Source organism: Rhinatrema bivittatum, chromosome 6, assembly GCF_901001135.1.
Source record: "Rhinatrema bivittatum chromosome 6, aRhiBiv1.1, whole genome shotgun sequence".
Taxonomy (NCBI): domain Eukaryota; kingdom Metazoa; phylum Chordata; class Amphibia; order Gymnophiona; family Rhinatrematidae; genus Rhinatrema; species Rhinatrema bivittatum.
In genome coordinates, this window is record NC_042620.1 from 112,142,651 (window position 1) to 112,167,177 (window position 24,527).

Below are 24,527 nucleotides of genomic sequence, written 5' to 3' on the forward strand. Positions count from 1 at the left end.
TAAAACGACTGCGCCTGAAGAAAGGACTGCAGCCCTTGAAAAAATCCCACCCAAGAAAAGGCAGAGGGGTCCATCAGCAAACCAGGGACGCTGGACCTACTCCCACTGAACTGCATTCCCCACTGAATAACCAGTTAGGGGGAGCCCCAATTACAGGCAAAACCTCTGGCATCTTTTTCCATTCCCGCATCATGCATGGAAGGACCGGGCTTAGCAAAAATCAGATGGCGACAAGTCTCCCTGAACCTCCAAGCAGTGCTGACATAAGTTAGAGGGAATGCTAGGCTGAGATGTCTGAATATGGCAAGCAGCACAAAGGCTAAGGCGCTTAGACGTCTTTGGTATTGGCCCCATAGTAATTTAAAACGCTCTAAAAAGGTTTCTAAGAAATGTGCGCCCAAGCTATGCTCGCAACAGGTGCTTGTAAAAATTAGATGCTCAAAAATTAGGCAATTAATGTACTATATAGATAGGCACCCAACTTGAGCACCCGTCTAGGCACCCTGAAGTGCCCCACTGTGCGTCCAACTAGACATCCTTATGTGCACAATTGAGTGGCCAAGTAGGCGTCCTTATGCACCTGAGCACCCAGCTAGATGCACAGTTGGGTGGGCAAGTGCAAACTGACGTACACGAAGAGGGCAGTCTTACAAGCAGAATAAAGACGGATGAACGTTGCTGCGGCCTACCACATGGCGAAAAATCTAAGCCTGAGAGTGGGGCCTAGCCCAGAAGGCTGCTCAACCCATTAAGCTGCCCAAGTCCCCCAGAGGCAGGAACAGATGTCGGATTGGCACATCGAGCATGGAGACCAGAGGGGAGAGGAATCCATAAAATCAACTCCCCCTTTTTATTATTATTATTATTTTTTTAAATATTCTTTACCTGAGCTCAGTCCATCCTGGCCGAGTACGGAGTCATGCTCGGTTCCTGCACCCGCTTGCCTTTCAGATTTTTTTTTGTTTTTGTTTTACACAGCTAAATCCACACTGGCAAAAACCAGCTACCAGACCAAGGCATAACCCACTGGTTTTGGATCCACCTATCCGAATGCTAAGAAAGATGATGCAAGCGGTAAGAAGGTGGAGTGATAAGGGAATGATAATTCCAGGGGGTGGGGTTGGGGGATGGGGAGAGGGAAGGTGATGTTGATTGGGATGAGGAAGGAGAGGGATGGTGATAATGGGAGGAGAAGTGATGAAGATGCCAGGGGGTGGTGGAGAGGGATGAGAAGATGATGCCAGGGGAAAGAGGTGATTATGATGAATGGGGAAAAGAGAGAAGGAAGAAGATGAAGGTGCCAAGGGATGGGGGAGGGAGAAGGTGAAGATGCCAATGGGACGTGGAAAGAAGGAAGAGAAGAGGAAGTGGTTGGTGTGCCGTGACAAAATGAACCCTGTGCCAGGTGTGCCGCGAAACAAAAAAGGTTTGTAAGCACTGCTCTAGAACAAGTCGTCACACTATCAAACTGCAGAAGGATACACTCAGATCCAGACCAGCATCCAGGCTCTGCTCACAGCAACAAGAGACACTAGCACTGGCTCAAACATGTAGGAGAACCTTTCTGAAAACAGGCGTAATCATGTATGCCTTTTCTTCCTAGAGATATCGAACTCCAGAGTGTGGTAATTAATGGGCAACATGCAGGGCTATATGCAGAACACATTATACATAGCACCAACTCATCTTATCCTTCCCTCTAGTTAAGCTTGGAAGTTCTTTTTTAATCAGGCAAGTTAAAAAATTGACTGTTTCTGTATCTTTAGGTCACATTTTCTTGGTACTTCATGATCTTCACTCTCCATACATAGTACAGAATAGTCATTTAGTACTGACACTTCCAATAATACTGTTTTTGTCATTTTCTCCTTTATCATTGTCTGGTTTTCTAGCATCAAGCTTTTTATTGGTTAGTCTGGGAATGAATAATTGTACTCTTTGTATAAATCAAAGAATGACATTAACTAAAAGTAAAGTAAGAAACTGGCAGCAGGAGCTGGGGGTGGAGATGGGGATGAAATTGGTCGATTTGCTTGGTACCTCCCCTTCCCCCAACCAAAAAGGCCTTTTGCTGCTCCTACAAGTATCTCACAGGTGATTTATCAAACCAACAAAGAAAACATTAAAGGAGTAAAACATTTCACCAACTTTAAAGCAAGAGGGTTTGTTTTTTTTTTAATACACAGGTAATGGTAAAATTATGGAACATTTTGCCAACAGTAGTAGCTATAGATATAACACAAATTCTAAAGGTAAACTGCAGATTATGAAAATACAGCTACGCATTAGAGAAAAAGGCTAATCCAGCAAGACTAAGAAAAACATATTTAGAGTCTAGACGCATTCTGCTTCTCTTATACAGCTGGCTACAGATGCAGAGTGATTTTCTTTTTTTAACCTTCCCCTGGATTATGTTTATAATATTTTCATCCCCTATCATTGCTTTCTAGGTGAGGAACAACCATATGAACATAATACTATAAATATAAGATGACAAAAACAGTAAAATAAAAATGTTAACACAATAAAAAAAAACAAAACAATCAAACTGCTGTCCTATACTAATTTTTGCATTGAAAACTTTGATTCACCTACTACTCTGGAAAATTAGACTGGCTCATTTACAGAATGCCTGCTTAAACAGGAAACACTTCACTTTTTTGCTAAGCATTTTTATGCAGCCCTCAACTCCGAAGTCATCAGTTAATGAATTCCAGAGCTCTGGCCCAGCATTCGCAAACATTTGTTCCCTTGTCTCACAAAAATGTAACTGTTTTCACTGATGACACCTTCAGTAAATTTCTTCCCTGCCATCTCAAACACATAGGTGCATTCACCTTCAGAGTGGTGCTGATACACAGACTACACTATGTAGCATCTCAAAGACCAAGAGCAAGATCTTAAACAATGCACAACAGAGCTATTTGTTTTTAAGGGAAGTTTAATTTTCCCCATTTGATCCAAGTCCATACTGTTTCCTATTTCCAGTAGGGTCAGGTGGCAGGATATTAACCCCGTCACTCCCACAGGTCCTCTCTCAGCCAAAAGAGGATCAGTATAAGTTTACGATTCAAACTATGTTTGTTCTTAACCTAAAAAACCCAAAGCAATCAGAAAAATGCTGGACTCAATTGACCTCTTGACTTCTTTCATACCAAGCGGGTATGTAACCACATACCTATTTAAAGAGGTATATTACCCCGTGAGGGAAATCTCAAAAGATGTGACTATCAGCAGCTATATTTAAAGCTTCCCATCTCTTGTGGCACAACTGCATATATTCATATATGCTAAAAATGAAAATATCTTAAATTAATCCAGTTTTAAAAATCTCATTTTAAAATAAATTTCTCCATTCATGTGTGCATCTGCAATTTTCCCAATTCAGCTCTTGGTTTCTAATTTTTATCTGTTCACTTTTTTCTACTTTCCCACTCACAAAAGGTGCCTCTTTTCCCTAGCCACTGTCTACATCCTGTTCTGTAAATTCACTGCACACTTCTCACACCTTTCGGATCTAATCTCACTGCCATCACCTAATCTCTCCCATGTTTTCTCAAATTCCTCCAGCTTTTCACTTCTTACCACTTCCATTCCTACTCATCATTCCATCTTCCTCCAGTCTTATCACTTAAGACTTTCCCTTACTATTCCATCATCTCCGCCCTCTCCCACACAAATTCATTCATCCCTATTTCTCCATATTCACAATTCCTCCCTTTCACAAGGATCAGATCCCAGATCTTCGACGAGGCTTCCCACACCATCCTTACACATTGTTTATCAACAGCTAACACTTCAAACTCTCTCCATTCTACTTTGCCTCCCATGCTAGTAACCCCTGATGCTGACCACATCCAAACAGTTTTTTCCATAACAGCAATACTCTAGTACCACTCCCACCAACTGTTTCTTACATCAACAGATCCTATGGCTCTCCATCTCCCTTCTGAAGTTGCTGCAGTCTGAGCTGTTGTGCTGATATGAACAGCCTGCATCATATGTCGGCTGAGAGATGCAGAATACAAGGGCCAGCAACAAACGGGAGTTGAAGAATATAATTTAGTTGGGGGATGGGGAGCAGGAGAGGTAACATAAGAACATGCCATACTGGGTCAGACCAAGGGTCCATCAAGCCCAGCATCCTGTTTCCAACAGTGGCCAATCCAGGCCATAAGAACCTGGCAAGTACCCAAAAACTAAGTTTATTCCATGTTACCGTTGCTAGTAATAGCGGTGGTTATTATCTAAGTCAACTTAATTAATAGCAGGTAATGGACTTCTCCTCCAAGAACTTATCCAATCCTTTTTTAAACACAGCTACACTAACTGCACTAACCACATCTTCTGGCAACAAATTCCAGAGTTTAATTGTGCACTGAATGAAAAAGAACTTTCTCCGATTAGTTTTAAATGTGCCACATGCTAACTTCATGGAGTGCCCCCTATTCTTTCAATTATCTGAAAGAGTAAAAAACCGATTCACATCTCCCCGTTCTAGACCACTCATGATTTTAAACACCTCTATCATATCCCCCCTCAGTCGTCTCTTCTCCAAGCTGAAAAGTCCTAACCTCTTTAGCCTTTCCTCATAGGGGAGCTGTTCCATTCCCTTTATCATTTTGGTCGCCCTTCTCTGTACCTTCTCCATCGCAATTATATCTTTTTAAGATGCGACGACCAGAATTGTACACAGTATTCAAGGTGCGGTCTCACCATGGAGCGATACAGAGGCATTATGACATTTTCCGTTTTATTCACCATTCCCTTTCTAATAATTCCCAACATTCTGTTTGCTTTTTTGACTGCTGCAGCACACTGAACAGACTATTTCAATGTGTTATCCACCATGACGCCTAGATCTCTTTCTTGGGTAGTAGCACCTAATATGGAACCTAACTGTGTAACTATAGCATGGGTTATTTTTCCCTATATGCATCACCTTGCACTTGTCCACATTAAATTTCATCTGCCATTTTGATGCCCAATTTTCCAGCCTCACAAGGTCTTCTGCTTGTGATTTAACTACTCTGAACAATTTTGTATCTGCAAATTTGATTACCTCACTTGTATTTCTTTCCAGATCATTTATAAATATATTGAAAAGTAAGGGTCCCAATACAGATCCCTGAGGCACTCCACTGCCCACACCCTTCCACTGAGAAAATTGTCCATTTAATCCTACTCTGTTTCCTGTCTTTTAGCCAATTTATAATCCATGAAAGGACATCGCCACCTATCCCATGATTTTTTATTTTTCCTAGAAGCCTCTCATGAGGAACTTTGTCAAATTCTGAAAATCCAAGTACACTACATCTACAGGTTCACTTTTATCCACATGTTTATTAACTCCTTCAAAAAAGTGAAGCAGATTTGTGAGGCAAGACTTGCCTTGGGTAAAGCCATGCTGACTTTGTTCCATTAAACCATGTCTTTCTATATGTTCTGTGATTTTGATGTTTAGAACACTTTGCACTATTTTTCCTGGCACTGAAGTCAGGCTAACCGGTCTGTAGTTTCCCGGATCGCCCCTGGAGCCCTTTTTAAATATGGGGGTTACATTAGCTATCCTCCAGTCTTCAGGTACAATGGATTATTTTAATGACAGGTTACACATTTTTACTAATAGGTCTGAAATTTCATTTTTTAGATCCTTCAGAACTCTGGGGTGTATACCATCCGGTCCAGGTGATTTACTACTTTTCAGTTTGTCAATCAGGTCTACCACATCTTCTAGGTTCACCGTGATTTGGTTCAGTCCATCTGAATCATTACCCATGAAAACCTTCTCCAGTACGGGTACCTCCCCAACATCCTCTTCAGTAAACACCGAAGCAAGGAAATCATTTAATCTTTCCCTGATGGCCTTATCGTCTCTAAGTGCCCCTTTAACCCCTCGATCATCTAACGGTCCAACTGACTCCCTCACAGGCTTTCTGCTTCGGATATATTTTAAAAAGTTTTTACTGTGAGTTTTTGCCTCTACGGCCAACTTCTTTTCAAATTCCCTCTTAGCCTGTCTTATCAATGTCTTACATTTAACTTGCCAATGTTTATGCATTATCCTATTTTCTTCTGTTGGATCCTTTTTCCAATTTTTGAATGAAGATCTTTTGGCTAAAATAGCTTCTTTCACCTCCCCTTTTAACCATGCCAGTAATCGTTTTGCCTTCTTTCCACCTTTCTTAATGTGTGGAATACATCTGGATTGTGCTTCTAGGATGGTATTTAACAATGACCACGCCTCTTGTACATTTTTTTTTTACTTTTGTAGCTGCTCCTTTCAAGTTTTTTCTAACTATTTTTCTCATTTTATCAAAGTTTCCCTTTTGAAAGTTTAGCACGAGAGCCGTGGATTTGCTTACTATCTCCCTTCCAGTCATTAAATCAAATTTGATCATATTATGATCACTATTGCCAAGTGGCCCCACTACCATTACCTCTCTCACCAAATCCTGTTCTCCACTGAGAATTAGATCTAAAATTGCTCCCTCTCTCATCTGTTCCTGAACCAATTGCTCCATAAAGCTATCATTTATTCCATCCAGGAATGTTATCTCTAGCATGTCCCGATCATACATTTACCCAGTCAATATTATTTATTTATTTATTTAGAGCTTTTATATACCGGCATTCATGATACAATCATATCATGCCGGTTTACAGGTAACGGGGGTGTAGTAACCTTGAACATTTAACAAGTGGAGAGGAGCAAAAGTTACAATAAAACAGGGTTGCAGAACTGGGGGAGGAAGGAGAAAAAGAGTCAGAGTAACTTTACATTAGTAATTATTTACATTATGCTGAATGTCTATTAATAGTTGTGGTGATTCAGATAGACTCTGGAAAGGCTTGATTGAATAACCAAGTCTTGAGCCTTTTTCTGAATGTTAATAGACATGGTTCCTGTCTGAGATCAGGTGGTAAGATATTCCATAGAGAAAGTCCCACTGTAGAAGAGGCCAGATCTCTGAATGTTAGAAGGTGCGTAGATTTGGTTGGGGGAACAAGTAGGGAACCTCTGTAAGCTTCTCTGATGGGTCTGGATGAAATATGTAGTCTGAGGGGGATTTGGAGGTTAAGAGGGGCTTGGGCGTGGATAGTTTTATGGATTGAAACATAGAAACATAGAAATGACGGCAGAAGAAGACCAAACGGCCCATCCAGTCTGCCCAGCAGCCAGTGTAAATTTTTGAGAATGGGAGAGATGTGGTCTCTTCTACTGGAGTTTGTCAGGATTCTGGCTGCCGCATTCTAGAGTATCTGAAGAGGTTTGATGGATGAGGAAGGGAGACCTAGCAGGATAGAGTTGCAATAATCTATTTTGGAGAATATTACAGCTTGGAGGACTGATCTGAAATCTTGAAAGTGAAGGAGAGGTTTAATTCTTTTTAGTACCTGCAGTTTATAGAAGCAGCTCTTGGTTCTGTTGTTAATGAATGTTTTTAAATTCAGGCGGTTGTGTCTATTACTACTCCTAGGTCTCTTGCTTGGGTAACAATGGTGTGAGCTGGTGCACTTTGTGGGGTATTTCTGTTTTTCGGTGGAATAATCGGTAGCAATCTGCCGATGTCAAGATGGCGTAGCAAACGCCCTTCTTCTGATTTCTTCAAGCCCGCCGTGGTTGGCAAAGATATGGTTTGGTTGAGGTGAAATTGTGAGGGAACAGTGCAAAGATGGATAGCCTCAGGAGTGATTCTGAGAAAGGGATCACGGCAGGACAGCACTTGTAGCTCTGAGATGCGGCGTGCGGAACACACTGCCAGCAAGAACACCATCTTCAAAGTTAGCGAACGGAGAGACAGGCCCCGAAGGGGTCTGAAGGTGGATCCTGCGAGGAAATCCAAAACTATGTTGAGGTTCCACAGGGGCACTGGCCACTTCAGTGGCGGACGAATGTGCTTGACTCCTTTCAGGAAGCGGGAAACATCTGGGTGCGTGGCAATGGTCTTGCCATCCCTCCTGGGACCGTAGCAAGACAGCGCAGCCACCTGAACCTTGATGGAGCTTAGGGAGAGACCCTTCTGAAGCCCATCCTGTAGGAAATCCGGAACAATAGGGATTGTGGTCGCATGTGGATTGGTGCCATGAGTGTCGCACCAGGCTTCAAATACTCTCCAGATCCTTATGTAGGTGAGGGATGTGGAAAACTTGCAAGCTCGGAGGAGTTTATCTATCACCGGCTCCGAGTAACCTCTTTTCTTCAGTCTAGCCCTCTCAATGGCCAGACCGTAAGAGAGAATTGAGCCGGATCCTCGTGGAGGATGGGACCTTGACGAAGCAGGTCCCTGAGAGGAGGCAGGGGAAGGGGGCTCCCCTGCCAGTAGTCTTCTCATGTCCGCGTAACCAAGGTCTTCTGGGCCAGTCTGGTGCCACTAGAAGAACTAGGCCTCTGAATCTTGTGAAGCAGGGCGCCCAGCAGGGGCCACGGAGGAAAGGCGTATAGCAGAGTCCCTGGAGGCCATGGCTGAACCAGGGCGTCTATCCCGTGAGAGAACGGATCTCGCTTGCGGCCTAAGTATCTGGGTACTTGAGCATTGGACCTGTCAGCGGACAGGTCCATGTCCGGAATCCCCCACTGATCCATGATCATCTGGAAGGCTGTGGGGGACACCTGCCACTCTCCCGGATTTAGGCTTTCCCTGCTGAGGAAGTTGGCCGCGGTGTTGTCTCTTCTGGCAATGTGGACGGCGGAGATGTCCTGGAGATTCGCCTCTGCCCAAGCCATCAGCGGGGCTATCTCTAGGGACACCTGTTGGCTTCTGGTTCCGCCTTGTCGATTGATGTATGCCACCGTGGTGGCGTTGTCGGACATCACTCTGACTGCTCTGTTCCTCAGTCTGTGGGCAAATCGCAGGCATGTGAATCGGATTGCTCGTGCCTCTAGACGGTTGATGTTCCACCGCCCTTGGGCGGTAAGCTCTTCGCAGTGTGCTCCCCAGCCACTCAGGCTGGCATCTGTGGTGAGCAGAGTCCACGTGGGGGAGGACATCTTCGACCCCCTGCTCGTGTGGTCGGACTGCAACCACCACCGTAGCTGGGTCCGCAGTCTGGCTGGTAGAGGTAGATGCACGGAGTAATTCCGGAAGCGAGGGCTCCATCGAGAGATGAGGGAGCGTTGTAGTGGTCTCATATGGGCCCTTGCCCAGAGTACCACTTCCAGGGTGGATGCCATGAGACAGAGAACCTGCAGATAGTCCCAAGATATGGGCCGACTGGCTCCCATCAGGGACCGTAGACACGTCTGGAGTTTTAACCTCCTCTTGGTAGTGAGGCTGACTTTGTCTGCCTGGGGGTTGAACTGGATTCCCAGGTATTCCAGTGATTGGGAAGGCTGTAGGCAACTCTTGCTTAGGTTGACTACCCATCCCAGGCTTTCCAGAAGGGCGATCACTCTGTTGGTTGCCCGATGGCTCTCCTCTCGTGATTTCGCTCTGATCAGCCAATCGTCTAGATAGGGATGGACAAGGATTCCTTCCCGTCTGAGCGCCGCTGCTACTGCTACGATCACCTTGGTGAAGGTCCGCGGCGCCGTGGCTAACCCAAAGGGCAAAGCCCGGAATTGGAAGTGTTGTCCCAGAACCTTGAAGCGTAGGTAGCACTGATGATCCCGATGGATCGGGATATGCAGGTAGGCTTCTGATAAGTCTAAGGCCGTGAGGAATTCCCCTGGCTGTACTGCGGTCTTGACTGAGCGCAGAGTTTCCATGCGAGACCTCGGGACCCTTAAGTATCGGTTGACTGACTTGAGGTCCAATACGGGCCGGAAAGTGCCCTCTTTCTTGGGTACCATGAAATAAATGGAATAGTGCCCAGAATCCATTTCCCATGCAGGTACTGGGATTATGGCTTTCAAGGACAGGAGCCTCGCCAGGGTAGCTTCCAGTGCTGATTTCTTGTGGATTGGACACTGAGATTCCACGAACCTGTCCGGAGGGATGTGATGGAAGTCCAGATAATACCCCTCTCGTATGATGGCGAGGACCCACTGGTCCGACGTAATCTCGACCCACCTGGGGTAGAAGAGGGTTAACCTTCCCCCTATGGCTTCGACCCCCGGATGGATCGGCTGATTCTCATTGGGGGGTGCGGCCGGGACCCGAACCTGAGCCGGCTCCCCTCTTGCGCTGCTTGGTCCGAAAGGACTGGTTCCTGGCCTGAGGACAAGGTGCCTGGTAGCGACTCCTATAGGGAGTGAAGCGTTGGGAGCTTCTACCTCTGGAGGGCCTCGGAAAGGTGCGCTGGTTCCTCTTGGACCTGTCTTCCGGCAGTCGAGGTACTGGAGAGGCACCCCATGTGCTGGCCAGTTTATCTAGGTCGCTGCCAAACAGAAGAGACCCCTTGAACGGCCTTCTAGTGAGGTGTCTTAGAAGGGGCGTCGGCTGACCAGTTTCGTATCCAGAGCTGCCTCCAGGCTGCTACTGAGGATGAGACCCCTTTGGCTGTCGTACGGACTAGGTCGGAGGTGGCATCCGTAAGGAACGAGAGAGCTGACTCCATGTCAGCTGCCGGGGCATTGTTCCTGACCTGTGACAAACAAACGCGTTACCACGGTGCAGCAGGTTGCGATTCGCAAAGACAGAGCTGCTACCTCAAAGGTGTGCTTCAGGATGGCGTCCAGGCGTCGGTCATGAGCGTCCTTGAGGGCCGCCCCCCCCCCCCCTCCACTGGAATGGTAGTGCGCTTGACCACAGCGCTAACTAAGGCGTCCACCTGAGGGCACGCCGGTATATCCTTGATTGCCGGGTCCAGGGGGTACATGCCGGACAGGGCCCGACCCCCTTTGAATAAGGCCTCCGGCGCATTCCACTCCAGATCGATCAGCTGTTGCGCTGCTTGCAGGAAGGGGAAATGGTGGGCTGTGGGACGAAGACCCTCCAGTAGGGGGTTCTGCATAGATGTCGCCATGGTGCTGGGGCCTGGAATAGCCAACTGCGTCAGGCACTGAGAGACCAGGTCGGAGAGATCCTCCTTGGGAAAGAACCGCCTCATAGTTCGATATGGCTCTATCCCCGAGGGAAGTTATCCCTCCTCGGGGGGTTCTGACTCGTCCTCCGAGACATCAGGGTCCGCATGAGCGGGACTGCCCGGAGGCGGATGCCCGCAATAAGGGCGAGAAGGGCCAGGGGTAGGGTCAGCTGGAGCGGCAGCAGGGCCTGGACGGGACGCTGACTGCATCTGTACAAAGGCGTGGATCCCCTTAAATAAGTCAACCCAGGAAATGGAAGCGGTCTCTAGTCGCCGGGGTACTAGGTCCCCCGGAATTCCTGGCTGTTCAGGGCGCCCCGCTAGATCCGGGGTGGCCCCTGGGGAACTGTCGGTAAACCTCGGTTGAGACTGGTCCTGGCCCGAGGCTCCCACGGCCTCCTCACATTGGGCACAAAGGGAGTCTGGCTCCTCGCTCTGCGTGGCTCTAAGCTGGCACGCTGAGCATAGGCCAAGAGCTTTCACGCCGGAATCAGGAGGCGCCGCCCCTGGAAACGCCGGGGCGTTCAAGTGTTCGATCGCTGCAAATGCAGGGTGCCGGCTTATACCAATAATATGCGCTTAATAATATATAATATGCGATCAAATATACAATATGCGCTCAAGAATATGCGTTCAGCACTATGCGTTCAAATAACGTACAATATGTGCTCAAGCTTATGCGTTCAGCACTATGCGGTGAATAATATCCAATATGCGCTCAAATATAACATATGCGCTCAAGAATATGCGTTCAACTATATGCGGTCAAGAACATACGATATGCGCTCAAATATACAGTATGCGCTCAAATTTGTGTGTACAGCACTATGCGCTCAGTAATATACAATATGCGCTCCAGAATATGCGTTCAGCTATATGTGCTCAAGAACATACGATATGTGCTCACATATACAGTATGCGCTCAAATTTATGCGTACAGCACTATGCGCTCAATAATATACAATATGCGCACAAAACATACGCTTAGTAATGTATATGCTGCGTTGTGCGCCCCTCCACAGGTGCCTATCCTGGGCGCTTAATACCTTAACAAGGCAGACAAAATGGCGACCTCCACGGCGTGTCGTCCACCGACAACGCCGCCGATCCTCGTACCTCGGAGACCAAAAAGTAAGAGATGTACGCCTTACCTGATCTTCGGCGCTTCCCGGCTGTAACCCGGGCGGTCTCCGGCTGCGGGGGGGAGAGGGGAAATACCTTCACCGCCGTGCTCGAGGAAATGCACCCGCTGCCTCTAAGCCGCCGAACTCGTCCGCTCGGGGCGAAGTCCACGCCGGGACCGAGGCGCCTCTCAGCCAGGCCCGAGCCCTTCTCGCTCGGGCGCTAGGTCCCTGCCGCAATCTGGCCACCGGACCGAGGCACTCACCTCCGAGGGACCACGGAAATCACCTCGGGAAACTCAACTGGGGGAGTGACCGAATGGTATCACCGCAGGAGTGCGGGGCTCGTCTTCAAGTAGGTGTCTTCTATGAATTTAGTCGTTAGAATTTGGAAACACGCTCAGCGAGCGTGAGGTAGCTCCAAACTGCTTTGGAGACGGAAATTACTGAATTGCTGCACTTCCTGCGGGGGTATATGTACCCGTGCTGACGTCAGATCCGTCTCCAACTGCTAGCACGAGCACACTATACCCACTTGTTTTGAGTCCATCTGCTACACGCTAGGAAATGCAAGCTAAACATATCAGCCCTTTTTCTGACATCGCACGGAGGACCCTGCAGGCCTCAGTCTCACTCCTTCAGTGGGCTTGTCCACACCCCTCCTTTTCCATAGGCGCCACCAATGGCAACCGCAAAACTGCCCAAATCAGCACTTCCTTCTCCCTGCAGCCACTAGCACACCCCAGAACGAAACAGCCACCTCTGGAACCTTTCACCCACTGCAGCCCCTAACCTAGACAAGTCCCGTCCTCGGTTTCTATTTTTTTCTTTTTAAACAGGGGAGCAAATGAGTAGGTGAAAAAACCAGGTGAGGGGGGGGGGGGGGGGGGGAGGAGAGGCAGGAGAGACAGATTACAGAGCAAGGGGGAACGCAGGTAAAACCTCCTGACAAAGCACATCACTTATCTAACTTTGCTGACAATTTCATTGTCTTCATCCTTTTTTTTGTGCTCCTTGCTCAGGCTCAACCAAAGACACCCTCGTGGATAGGGAACCTAAGCCAGTGGCCTAGCCCTGGGGTATGATCTGGGATCCAAGACCAAACTGCTACACTAGCCCAATCCTACCATCTGCTGGATGTAGAAAATACTGGAATCTCAGTGCTAGTACCAAAATAAGTAGTGGCTGTGATGTCACAGGAGAAATCAGTGCTGTCTGCTTCCATCTGCTGGTAGGGGGAAATAACCCACTTGTTATGGCTGGACTGGTGTAGCAGGATGAGATGGAAGTCAGTTTCTTAAATAAATCAGCTAGTGGCATCATCATCATGGTCATGTCAATTTTCAATTCCTAATATAAATTTTATATAAAGTACAAATGTAAAAGATGAAGTTTTGACAGAATGCAATAATTATGTTTGTAATGCAACGCTCCTATAAGAGTTAAACATATGTTGCAGATTATATAGAGAATGTAATGGTTAAGTTTACCTTTTCCCTCTTTTCCTTTTGATTCCGTCAGGTTGGCATTTTTTGAGTATCCTGTTGGAGAACTTAAGGCCTCTATCTCACTAGTAAATGGACTTGTGCCAATACTGTTTTCAGTATTGGGCCAGTGAACTGGGGAAGAATGACTAGAAATGGAAGGACTTGATTCCAGCAGACTACCTATGCTTTCAGCTGGCTCAGGTTTTCCAGTCATTTCATCATCTACATCATGAAATTCTGACAAACTGGTGTGCTCCTCTTTTTCTTCTGACGACTGGATTTCCAGTGGGGTGTAAAACTCTCCATACTGAATACTTCTACTTTCATTTTCATCCTGTATAGTTTAAATGACAAAAAGATAGTAAATTGATATTTAAAAATCAGAGTACCTCCAGAACAGCAAGCCCTTATCTACATTGGTCCTATAATGCAAAGCATTTTATAGCTATAGTGAATCGCTAAAATAGCAGTTGATGCCAGCCAGTTATTTTTAATGTAACTTATCACTGTAAAAAAGCAAAACAGTTTTTTTTGCATTACAATATGTGAAGCACTGCCATGTTTAATTTCTTTTTTGCTGCATTTTCAGAAATAATGGTTTTATGTGACCACACTTGTCTGTATCCTCACTTGAACCAGCTGTTCAGTGTGGTGCATAACAGTAGACATTAGATCAAATACCTCTATGATCCTATTTCAATGCTTTTTCTTTGTAATTTCCTCCAGTACCAAACACTGTTCATCTTATTCTTTCCTTTTTTAGATGCATTTCATCAGAGGAAACGACCCATTACAATAGTTATGTCTGTCCATCCTTATGCATAAATCAGGGGCCCTCTCCGTTGATGGATTTAGAGGTAAATTTGAGGTTCCAGTTCTATCAACTTTAATTCAAATCTGTCCACAGAAAGCACTCCTAATATGTGCCAGGACAACATAGCCACGCTTGAATCTGCAAGAGCAGATACACCCCTTTGAGTGACACTTCACTTTATTGCAGTGATATTTCAGTTGCCTCTAAAACTGCTACCATAACTGCAATTAAAAAAAAAACCAACTATGGAGGTAATTTTGAAAAGAGTTACATGTGTAAATGTAACATTATCCTAACAATTTTCAAATCCATTTACATATGTAAAGTGCACTTGAACATGAATATCCTATGGACAATTCAATGGCATACTGTATATTGTAGCAATTTTCAAAAGCCTACTTACACAAGTAAAGTGCATTTACACATGTGCAACCCAGTTTTAAGTGTGCAAATCCTTTTCAAAATTATTCCCTACGTATTCTTAAAAATTGACAAGTTACTATATACCATTACATAATTAAATGTTTTGTACCGTTTACTGGAGAAGACTCAGCAAAATAGCTAATTTTTATTTTAATTTTTCAGTTTTCAATTTTTTGGAGGGTTTGTTTTTTGGCAATCAGAATTGGCAGTATTTAAGAACACTTCACAAAAGCATATTTCACTTTAACCAACAATGTTCTGGTACTATTAATTAGATCAAAAAAGCTATAAATATTTTTTTCCATTTGTGATCTGTAAGGGATCACCAACTATAGATAAGAACATAAGAAATTGCCATGCTGGGTCAGACCAAGGGTCCATCAAGTCCAGCATCCTGTTTCCAACAGAGGCCAAAACCAGGCCACAAGAACCTGGCAATTACCCAAACACTAAGAAGATCCCATGTTACTGATGCAATTAATAGCAGTGGCTATTCCCTAAGTAAAATTGATTAATAGCCATTAATGGACTTCTATTCCAAGAACTTATCCAAAGCCTTTTTTGAACCCAGCTACACTAACTGCACTAACCACATCCTCTGGCAACAAATTCCAGAGCTTTATTGTGTGTTGAGTGAAAAAGAATTTTCTCCAATTAGTCTTAAATGTGCTACTTGCTAACTTCATGGAATGCCCCCTAGTCCTCCTATTATTCAAAAGTGAAAATAACCGAGCCACATCTACTCGTTCAAGACCTCTCATGATCTTAAAGACCTCTATCATATCCCCCCTCAGCCATCTATTCTCCAAGCTGAACAGCCCTAACCTCTTCAGCCTTTCCTCATAGGGGAGCTGTTCCATCCCCTTTATCATTTTGGTTGCCCTTCTCTTTACCTTCTCCATCTCAACTATATCTTTTTTGAAATGCGGCGACCAGAATTGTACACAGTATTCAAGGTGCGGTCTCACCATGGAGCGATACAGAGGCATTATCACATTTTCTGTTCTATTAACCATTCCCTTCCTAATAATTCTTAATATTCTGTTTGCTTTTTTGACAGCTGCAGCACACTGAGCCGACGATTTTAAAGTATTATCCACTATGATGCCTAGATCTTTTTCCTGGGTGGTAGCTCCTAATATGGAACCTAACATCGTGTAACTACAGCAAGGGTTATTTTTCCCTATATGCAACACCTTGCCCTTGTCCACATTAAATTTCATCTGCCATTTGGATGCCCAATCTTCCAGTCTTGCAAGGTCCTCCTGTAATGTATCACAATCTGCCTGTGATTTAACTACTCTGAATAATTTTGTATCATCCGCAAATTTGATAACCTCACTCGTCGTATTCCTTTCCAGATCACTTATATATATATATATTGAAAAGCACCGGTCCAAGTACAGATCCCTGAGGGACTCCACTGTTTACCCTTTTCCACTGAGAAAATTGACCATTTAATCCTACTCAGTTTCCTTTCTTTTAACCAGTTTGTAATCCACGAAAGGACATCGCCGCCTATCCCATGACTTTTTAGTTTTCGTAGAAGCCTCTCATGAGGGACTTTGTCAAATGCCTTCTGAAAATCCAAATACACTACATCTACCGGTTCACCTTTATCCACATGTTCATTAACCCCTTCAAAAAAATAAAGCAGATTTGTTAGGCAAGACTTCCCTTGGGTAAATCCATGTTGACTGTGTCCCATTAAATCATGTCTTTCTATATGCTCTACTATTTTGATCTTGAGAATAGTTTACACTATTTTTCCCAGCTCTGAAGTCAGGCTCTCTGGTCTATAGTTACCTGGAACGCTCCTGGAGCCTTTTTTAAATATTGGGGTTACATTGGCCACCCTCCAAAGATCTTCCACATCATAGTACGTCACTGAAGCCACAGATCTGCAGGGTACAGCCCTAACTTTTGTTTTTATTATTTTCCTTTACAAGTCATTACATAATTTGTACATATGCAGGTACAGACTAATGATCCAGCTTTCTGCTGCGAAGATGGAAGATCTTAATCTGATTTCCGACAGATTATGAATTTTATAGGTAATTGGGTCCTTAAGTGCTGCTGAAGGGAGTATAAAGGAATCCACAAAAATACAGAAACAGAAAATGATGGCAGGATGAGGATAAATATACCCAGCTATTCTATGCAATTTAATTCCTAATGCAATGCCATAGACCCTAGTTGATCTCTGCAGTTTCCCCTCACTTCTCTGCAATTAGGGATCTTCTGTATTTATTCCATGCTTCCTTGAATTCTGGTACTGTTTCTACCACCTCTATTACTGGAAGGTCATTCCCTTTATCCATGACCCTTTATGTAAAGAAATATTTTTTATGTTGCTCCTGAGTCACATCCTTCTGGAGCATCATACTATGACCTCTTTTACTAGAGCATTCTTTCCTCTAAAAAAAAAAAGTTTGCTTCTTGTGCCTGAATTATACCTTGCAGGTTTTTGAATGTGCTATCTCCCCCCTCATATTTTTTCTCATATATGGATGCACATATTGGCTGGTCAATGAGCAACATTGGACACTATCCCTTAAGAAAGCTCAATTTTACTTTACTTGCTGGAAGAAAATGGAATTCTCAGTCTTTTTATGGAAGATAACAAAGAAAATATTGGAAGCAGTAGTATGAATATAGTAAGAAGTGACAAGAAAGAGCAAGGAAACACCTTATTATGTTAGGTGTAATCTCCTGCCTGGACTACTGCAACTCCCTCATTCCCAGGCTACCAAAAATGCTGATCCAACGCCTGAAGCTCATACAAAATGCAGCAGCATGAACTATGTTAAACTCCACTCTTACAAACCCTTCACTGGCAACCAGTGCCCTACTGTACTATATTGGAAAACATGGTCTTTGCATTAAAAAGCACTCAACTGACAACATTAGGAAGATAATATTCTCAGGATTGGTTCCCACTGTCTGACTTATCTACCTCTAGACCTCCCAGTAACTTCAGACCTCCTCACATTCAGGAAGAGGCCAAAAGCCTGGTAATTTGTAGCAGTCTTCAGATCACAGCTGGAACCTTAAAATGCCTGATTTGGACTACTAAAACAATGACCATACAATGTACTCTATTATGCTTACTCCAGCTGGCATGGGCTCATCTATATTTCAGGATTGGAAACATTAAGGGCCCTACCGTACTGGTCAATTAACTGACCTTGAATCATATTGTATTTACTTCCTATTGCAACTTTATCAATGGACTCTCCCCTTCCACACATTTTGAATATTTTCAAGCCCGGCCCTACTGTCAATCGTTGGCGAGTTTACATGTTCAGATGAAGATAACATTTTTTGATACTATTCCCAAATCCAACAAAATTTCAACTTGGGTTCTAATGCTATGTGATCTTAAGGACTACCATCTTCATAAATTAGCTGCGGATTGGGCAAGGATATGAGTCACACTTTTGATGAAGGGGATATTTCCAGGGCCTTCTTATTGGTGAAGTACTTTATAGCTATTGATCTGAGAAAAATTCAATTCAAAGTTATATAAATATATATCTTCCCAGGTCTAGGAGAGCGAGAATTAAATTGTGGAGTAATGATTTGTGCTTGAAATGCAACATCCAGGAGGGAGCCTTATGTCATGTTTACCGAATGTCAAATTGCATCCCTACTGGTCTTGGGTCTGTGCCTATCTGGAAAGAGTATTAGCCATTTCTATTCCATGGTCTGGCAAAATGATTTACTTACATTTGACTGACATGTATTTTTCATTGCCAAGGGGTGAGTGAATGTAAAGTTTTGGCTATTTCCCTCTTATTAGTAAAAAATATATTACAATTTTGGAGTTTGGATGAATCACCAACATTCTGATTGTGGATGACATCAATGCAGCACACGGCCTTTATGGAACCTATCGCTGAAAGAAGGATCACGGACCCTAAATGCGTATTGGCTCTGGGGCCTTATTTCTAGATATGGCTGCGGATTAGGAAATTGTGATGTTTTCTTCATATTCTATTTACTGGATAATGTTAAAAAAAAAAAAAAAAAAAAAAGTTTAGCCACAGTGGTCTGAATGTGATGTGAATGAGATAGAATGTGAGTGTGTATGTTCTGCATTATTTGCAGAAATAGTTAACCAGGGGAAAATTGAGTCTGCTCTTTTTTGTTTTATTGTTACTATGTACATTGTATCATTCCTAATTGTTAATGCCATTGTTTTATTGTTTTCTTTTGTATTACAATGGTTCATTTCATTTCTGTGGACTCATAATAAACAGATTAAAAAACATTTCATTTGCATGCCCAGTCTCCCAGTTTTGCATGATCTTGCTATTTCTCATAATCCTTTTGTGATTTAACATCTTTGAATAATTTTGTGTCATCAGCAATTGATAACCTCACTTGTTCCCATTTCCAGGTCATTTATAAATATATTATAAAGCAGTGGTCTCAAAACGGATCCCCAGGGCATGCTACTATTCACCTTTCTCCACTGGGAAAATTTATTATTTAGACCTATTCTGTTTTCTATTTTTTTAAACCAGTTTCCAATTCAAAATAGGACACTGCCCCATTCCATGACTTTATCAAGAAATTTCTCATGAGGGACTTTGTCAAATGCTTTCTGGAAATCCAGGTGCACTATACCAAGTGGCTCATCTTTATCTATATGCTTATTTATGGCTTCAAAATATTATAACAGATTGGTGATGCAAGACTTCATGAGAACATAAGAAATTGCCACACTGCGTCAAGACCAAGGGTCCATCAAGACCAGCATCCTATTTCCAACAGTGGCCAATCCAGGCTACAATTATCTGGTACATACCCAAATACTAAGATCCCATGCTTCTGATGACAGTAATAGCAGTGGCTTTTCCCTATGTCATCTTGATTAATAGCAGTTAATGGACTTCTCCTCCAAGAACTTATCCAAACCTTTTTTAAACCCAGGTACACTAACTGCACAAACCACATCCTCTGGCAACGAATTCCAGAGCTTGACTGTGCGTTCAGTTAAAAATAATTTTCTCCGATTAACTTTAAATGTGCTACTTGCGAACTTCATGTAATGCCCCCTAGTCCTTCTATTATCCAAAAAGGTAAAGAACAGATTTACATGTATCTGTTCTAGACCTCTCATGATTTTAAAGACTTCTTTCATATCTCCCCTCAGCAGTCTCTTCTCCAAGATGAACAGCCCTAACCTCTTCAGCCTTTCCTCATAGGGGAGCTGTTCCATCCTCTTTATCATTTTGGTCGCCCTTCTCTGTACCTTCTCCATCGCAACTATATCCTTTTTGAGATGTGGTGACCAGAATTGTACACAGTACTCAAAGTGTAGTCTCACCATGGAGCAAAAGAGACATCATGACATTTTCTGTTTTGTTCACCATTCCCTTCCTAATAATTCCTAACATGTTTGCTTTTTTGACTGACGCAGCACACTGAGCCGACAATTTCAATGTATTATCAACTATGATGCCTAGTTCTTTTTCCTGGGTGGTAACTGCTAATATGGAACTTAACATCTTGTAACTACAGCATGGGTTATCTTTCCCTATATGCAACACTTTGCACTTGTCCATTAAATTTCCCTTGCTTAAATCCATGTTGGCTTTGTTCGATTAAACTATGCATGTTTATATTTTCAGCAATTTTGTTCTTTACGATTGTGCCATGCAAAAAAGTAGAGACTGACATCTTACTTATTGTTTCCTGGATCACTCCTTGATTCCTTTTTAAAAAGTGGCATTATATTTGCAACCCTCCAGGTCTTCAGGAACCATAGATGATTTTAAAGATAGCTTACACATTACTAATAGCAGGTCCGCAATTTCATTTTTCATTTCTTTTAGCACTCTAAGATGTATACCATCTGGCCCAGTTGATTTGCTCCCCTTTAGTTTGTCAATTTGCCCAATTATATCTTCCAGGTACACAGATTTGTTTCAGTTCTACTGAATCACCTTTGAAGATATTTTCTGTTTGAACAGCCATGTTTCTATGTTGAAAAAAAAAAAAAAGATTTTCGAATGTGCCCAGTTCAGGCATTTTGTTCTACATTACTGGGCCTGCCATTGATATAGCTAAATACCAAACTTCGCCTAGATGGGAAGGGGGTGTACACATATAAAGCTGCTCCAACCTTAGTGCATTATCACTTATTATCTTGTGAATTAGCATCAGTACTTTGAATTGGAGCAGATACTGGATTGGCAACCAATAGAGCCTTGTTAGAACTGGTGTAATATGGCCATACCTAGAAGTTCCTGTTAATACTCTGGCTGTAGAATTCTAAAGAAACTGAAATGTCCTCAATAAATTTGCTGGCAGATCCTGAAGAAGTGAATTACAGTAGAGTCCAGTCCCAAGAATACGAGGGACTAGAGCACTGATCTAAAATCTTCAGGTACTAATAATTGTTTCAGACATTAAGCATCCTTTGTTTATAGTAACCCAATTTTACTATGTTGCAAATAGCAAATGTTGCTTACCTGTAACAGGTGTTCTCACAGGACAGCAGGATGTTAGTCCTCACGAAACCCCGACCCGCTGTGTTGGGTTCGTAACGTTTTGTTGTGTTTATTTTTCGGCACTGCCTATAGCTTTCAAATAAGACTGAAGGGGGACCCCTGCAGGCTGCAGGGTTAGTGCCATGCTGGGCATGCCCAGTAGGGGCCAGTTCTGGAAACTTTGACAGAAGTTTTCCGTGATTGGGCTCCATCCTGATGATGTCACCCCATATGTGAGGACTAACATCCTGCTGTCCTGTGAGAACACATGTTACAGGTAAGCAACATTTGCTTTCACATAGGACAAGCAGGATGGTAGTCCTCACATATGGGTGAGTACCGAGCTGAGGATGTCCGAACATGCACCAAATGAACCCAAAGATGTGCAACAGGCACAACTGGGGTGGAATTTGGAAGAGGGCATCCTGAACCCCACCGGGCAGGCGGAAGGGTGTAGGTACGTCACGTTGTAAATAGCTTACGAAGGACAGACTGGCCGAAGATGGAATCTTGTCTTCCGGCTTTGTCCAAGCAATAGTGGGCTGCAAAAGTGTGGAAAGAACTCCAGGTAGCAGCCCTGCAAATGTCAGGAAGCGGCACCGATCACAGGTGTGCTACTGAAGTCGCCATGGCCCTCACAGAGTGTGCTTTAACACGATCTTGGAATGGAATGCCCGCTTGCTGATAGCAGAAGGATATGCAATCCGCCAACCAGGAGGAAAGAGTCTGCTTACCCACAGGCTTCCCTAACTTGTTAGGGTGGAAAGAGACGAACAATTGAGTGCTTTCCCTGTGGGCAGCTGTACGGCCTAGGTAAAACGCTAGAGCCCGTTTACAGTCGAGGGTATGCAGAGCCTGTTCTCCTGGGTTGGCATGGGGCCTGGGAAAAAAGGTAGGTAGTATGATGGATTGATTAATGTGAAACTCTGAAACTACCTTAGGCAAAAACTTAGGGTGAGTGCGGAGTACCGCCCGGTTCTGCAGGAGTTTAGTGTAAGGCGGCTAGGTAACTAGAACCTGCAATTCACTAACTCTGTGAGCTGAAGTGATAGCCAAAAGGAAAATCACTTTCCATGTGAGATATCGAAGGTCACAGGAGTGAAGAGGCTCGAACGGTGGTTTGATGAGCCGACCCAAAACCAGATTAAGGTCCCAAAAAGGGGCCGGAGGACGTAGTGGAGGCTTGATATGGAGCAAGCCCTTCAGAAAACGTGTTACAAGGGGTTATACTGATATAGGGACATCCCCAACACCTTTATGGAAGGCGGCTACCGCACTGACATGCATTCTGATAGAAGACGTCTTAAGACCTGACTGATAGATGCCAGAGATAGTCTAGGAACTTCGGGATTGGACAGGAAAAGTGGTCAAGGGCTTGAGAAGAGCACAATGATGTGAACCTTTTCCATTTGTAAGATTTTCTCGTGGAAGGCTTCCATGAAGCAATCAAGACACGAGAAACTGGTTCAGAAATGTTAAGTGGCTGAAGGATTAACCTTTCAACATCCATGCCATCAGGGACAAGGCTTGAAGATTGGGATGGCGAAGGCACCCGTCGTTTTGAGTGATCAGAAGCGGGTCCTTCCCCAAGGGAATGTGCCTGCGGATGGAGAGATCCTGAAGTACTGGAAACCACACTTGGCGTGGCCAGTGAGGTCCTATCAGGATCATGGTTCCCTTGTCCTGACGTAACTTCACGAGAGTTTTCGAAAGAAGAGGAAGTGGAAAGAATGCATAGAGCAGACCATTTGCCCATGAGAGGGAGAATGCGTCACTGGGTTGAGAGTGTTTGCTGCGAATGAGAAAGCAGTAGTTCTCCACTTTGCGGTTTTGTGGGGACGCAAAGAGGTCTATCCGAGGATATCCCCATTGTTGGAAGATGGAGTTCGCTACCGAGGGGTTGAGAGACCACTCGTGCGGTTGAAAAGACGCGACTGAGCTTGTCTGCCAGCACATTGTCCACTCCCGGCAAGTAGGTGACCCTGAGGTACATTGAATGGGAGAGCTTCCGCCCAAATCTGCGCAGCTTCCTGACACAGAAGGAAAGAGCCTATGCCTTCCTGTTTGTTGATGTACCACATGGCCACGTGGTTGTCCATCTGAATCAGTATGACCTGATTTGAGAGGCGATCCTGAAAAGCCCTGAGAGCATATCTGATTGCTCAAAGTTCCAGGAAATTTATTTGGTGTTTGGCTTCCTCTGGAGACCATGAGCCTTGTGTCTGCAGATTGGCTACGTGGGCTCCCCACCCGAGGTTGGAAGTGTCGGTGGTGAGAATGATTTGAGGATTTGGAACCTGGAAGGGCAATCCCTGGAGGAGATTGGTCTGATTTTTCCACCAGGTGACGTGGACAATGTCCGACAGAGGCTGAATAGCTTGAGTCCATTGAGACCTCAGAGTCCAGTGCATGAGCCTCATGGCCACGCGGGCCATTGGTGTGACATGGATGAGGATGCCATGTGTCCCAGGATGACGAGAAACTGGCGTGCAGTCACAGAGTGCTGAGACTGCAGCTGGTGAGCGAAAGACACAAGTTAGTGCTCATTGTCGAGGCAGGAAAGCCTTTGCCTGCAAGGTGTCCAAGTCTGCCCCAATGAACGACAAGGTTTGAGATGGGACTAAATAGATTTGTTTAATTGACGAGAAATCCTAATGAAATTAGAGTGTGTAGGGTTAAATTGAGGGACGACAGAGCAGCTTGCTGAGTGGGAGCCCTGATTAACCAGTCGTCCAGACAGGGGTAGACGTGAACACCTTGTGTCCTGAAGAATGCTGCGATGATTACGAGGCATTTTGTAAAGACTTGTGGTGCAGACGCTAGGCCGAATGGAAGCACTCTGTATTGATAGTGCTTGGGGCCTACTAGGAACCTCAGGTACTTGTGATGAGTTGGACTTATCGCAATATGGGTGTCTGCGTCCTGGAGGTCCAGAGAGTACAGCCAGTCTCCTCTTTGTAAAAGAGGTAGAAGTGCTCCCAAGGTGACCATCTTGAAACTGTCTCGCTGGAGGTACTTGTTGAGGGCCCGTAGGTCCAGACTAGGACATACACCTCCCGATTTTTTGGGGATTAGAAAGTACCGGGAATAGAACCCTAGGCCTTGCTGAGAGTATGGAATGAGTTCTATTGCTCTTGACTGGAGGAGGAGGGAAACCTCGTGATCCAGAAGAATGGAGTGGTCGGACGTTCTCCATGTCTGCAAAGGTGAGGAG

General features: G+C 44.4%; 1 protein-coding gene across 1 annotated transcript in view; it reads right to left on the bottom strand.

Annotated features, from left to right (window-relative positions):
• The window catches only part of LOC115093677 (neurabin-1-like), a 476,950-nt gene that overhangs the window by 74,521 nt on the left and 377,902 nt on the right, over nucleotides 1-24,527 (bottom strand). Inside the window, exon 13 of the mRNA XM_029605797.1 lies at nucleotides 13,580-13,910. Coding sequence (XP_029461657.1) covers nucleotides 13,580-13,910 — 331 coding nt within the window. The remainder of the gene's footprint in view (nucleotides 1-13,579; nucleotides 13,911-24,527) is intronic.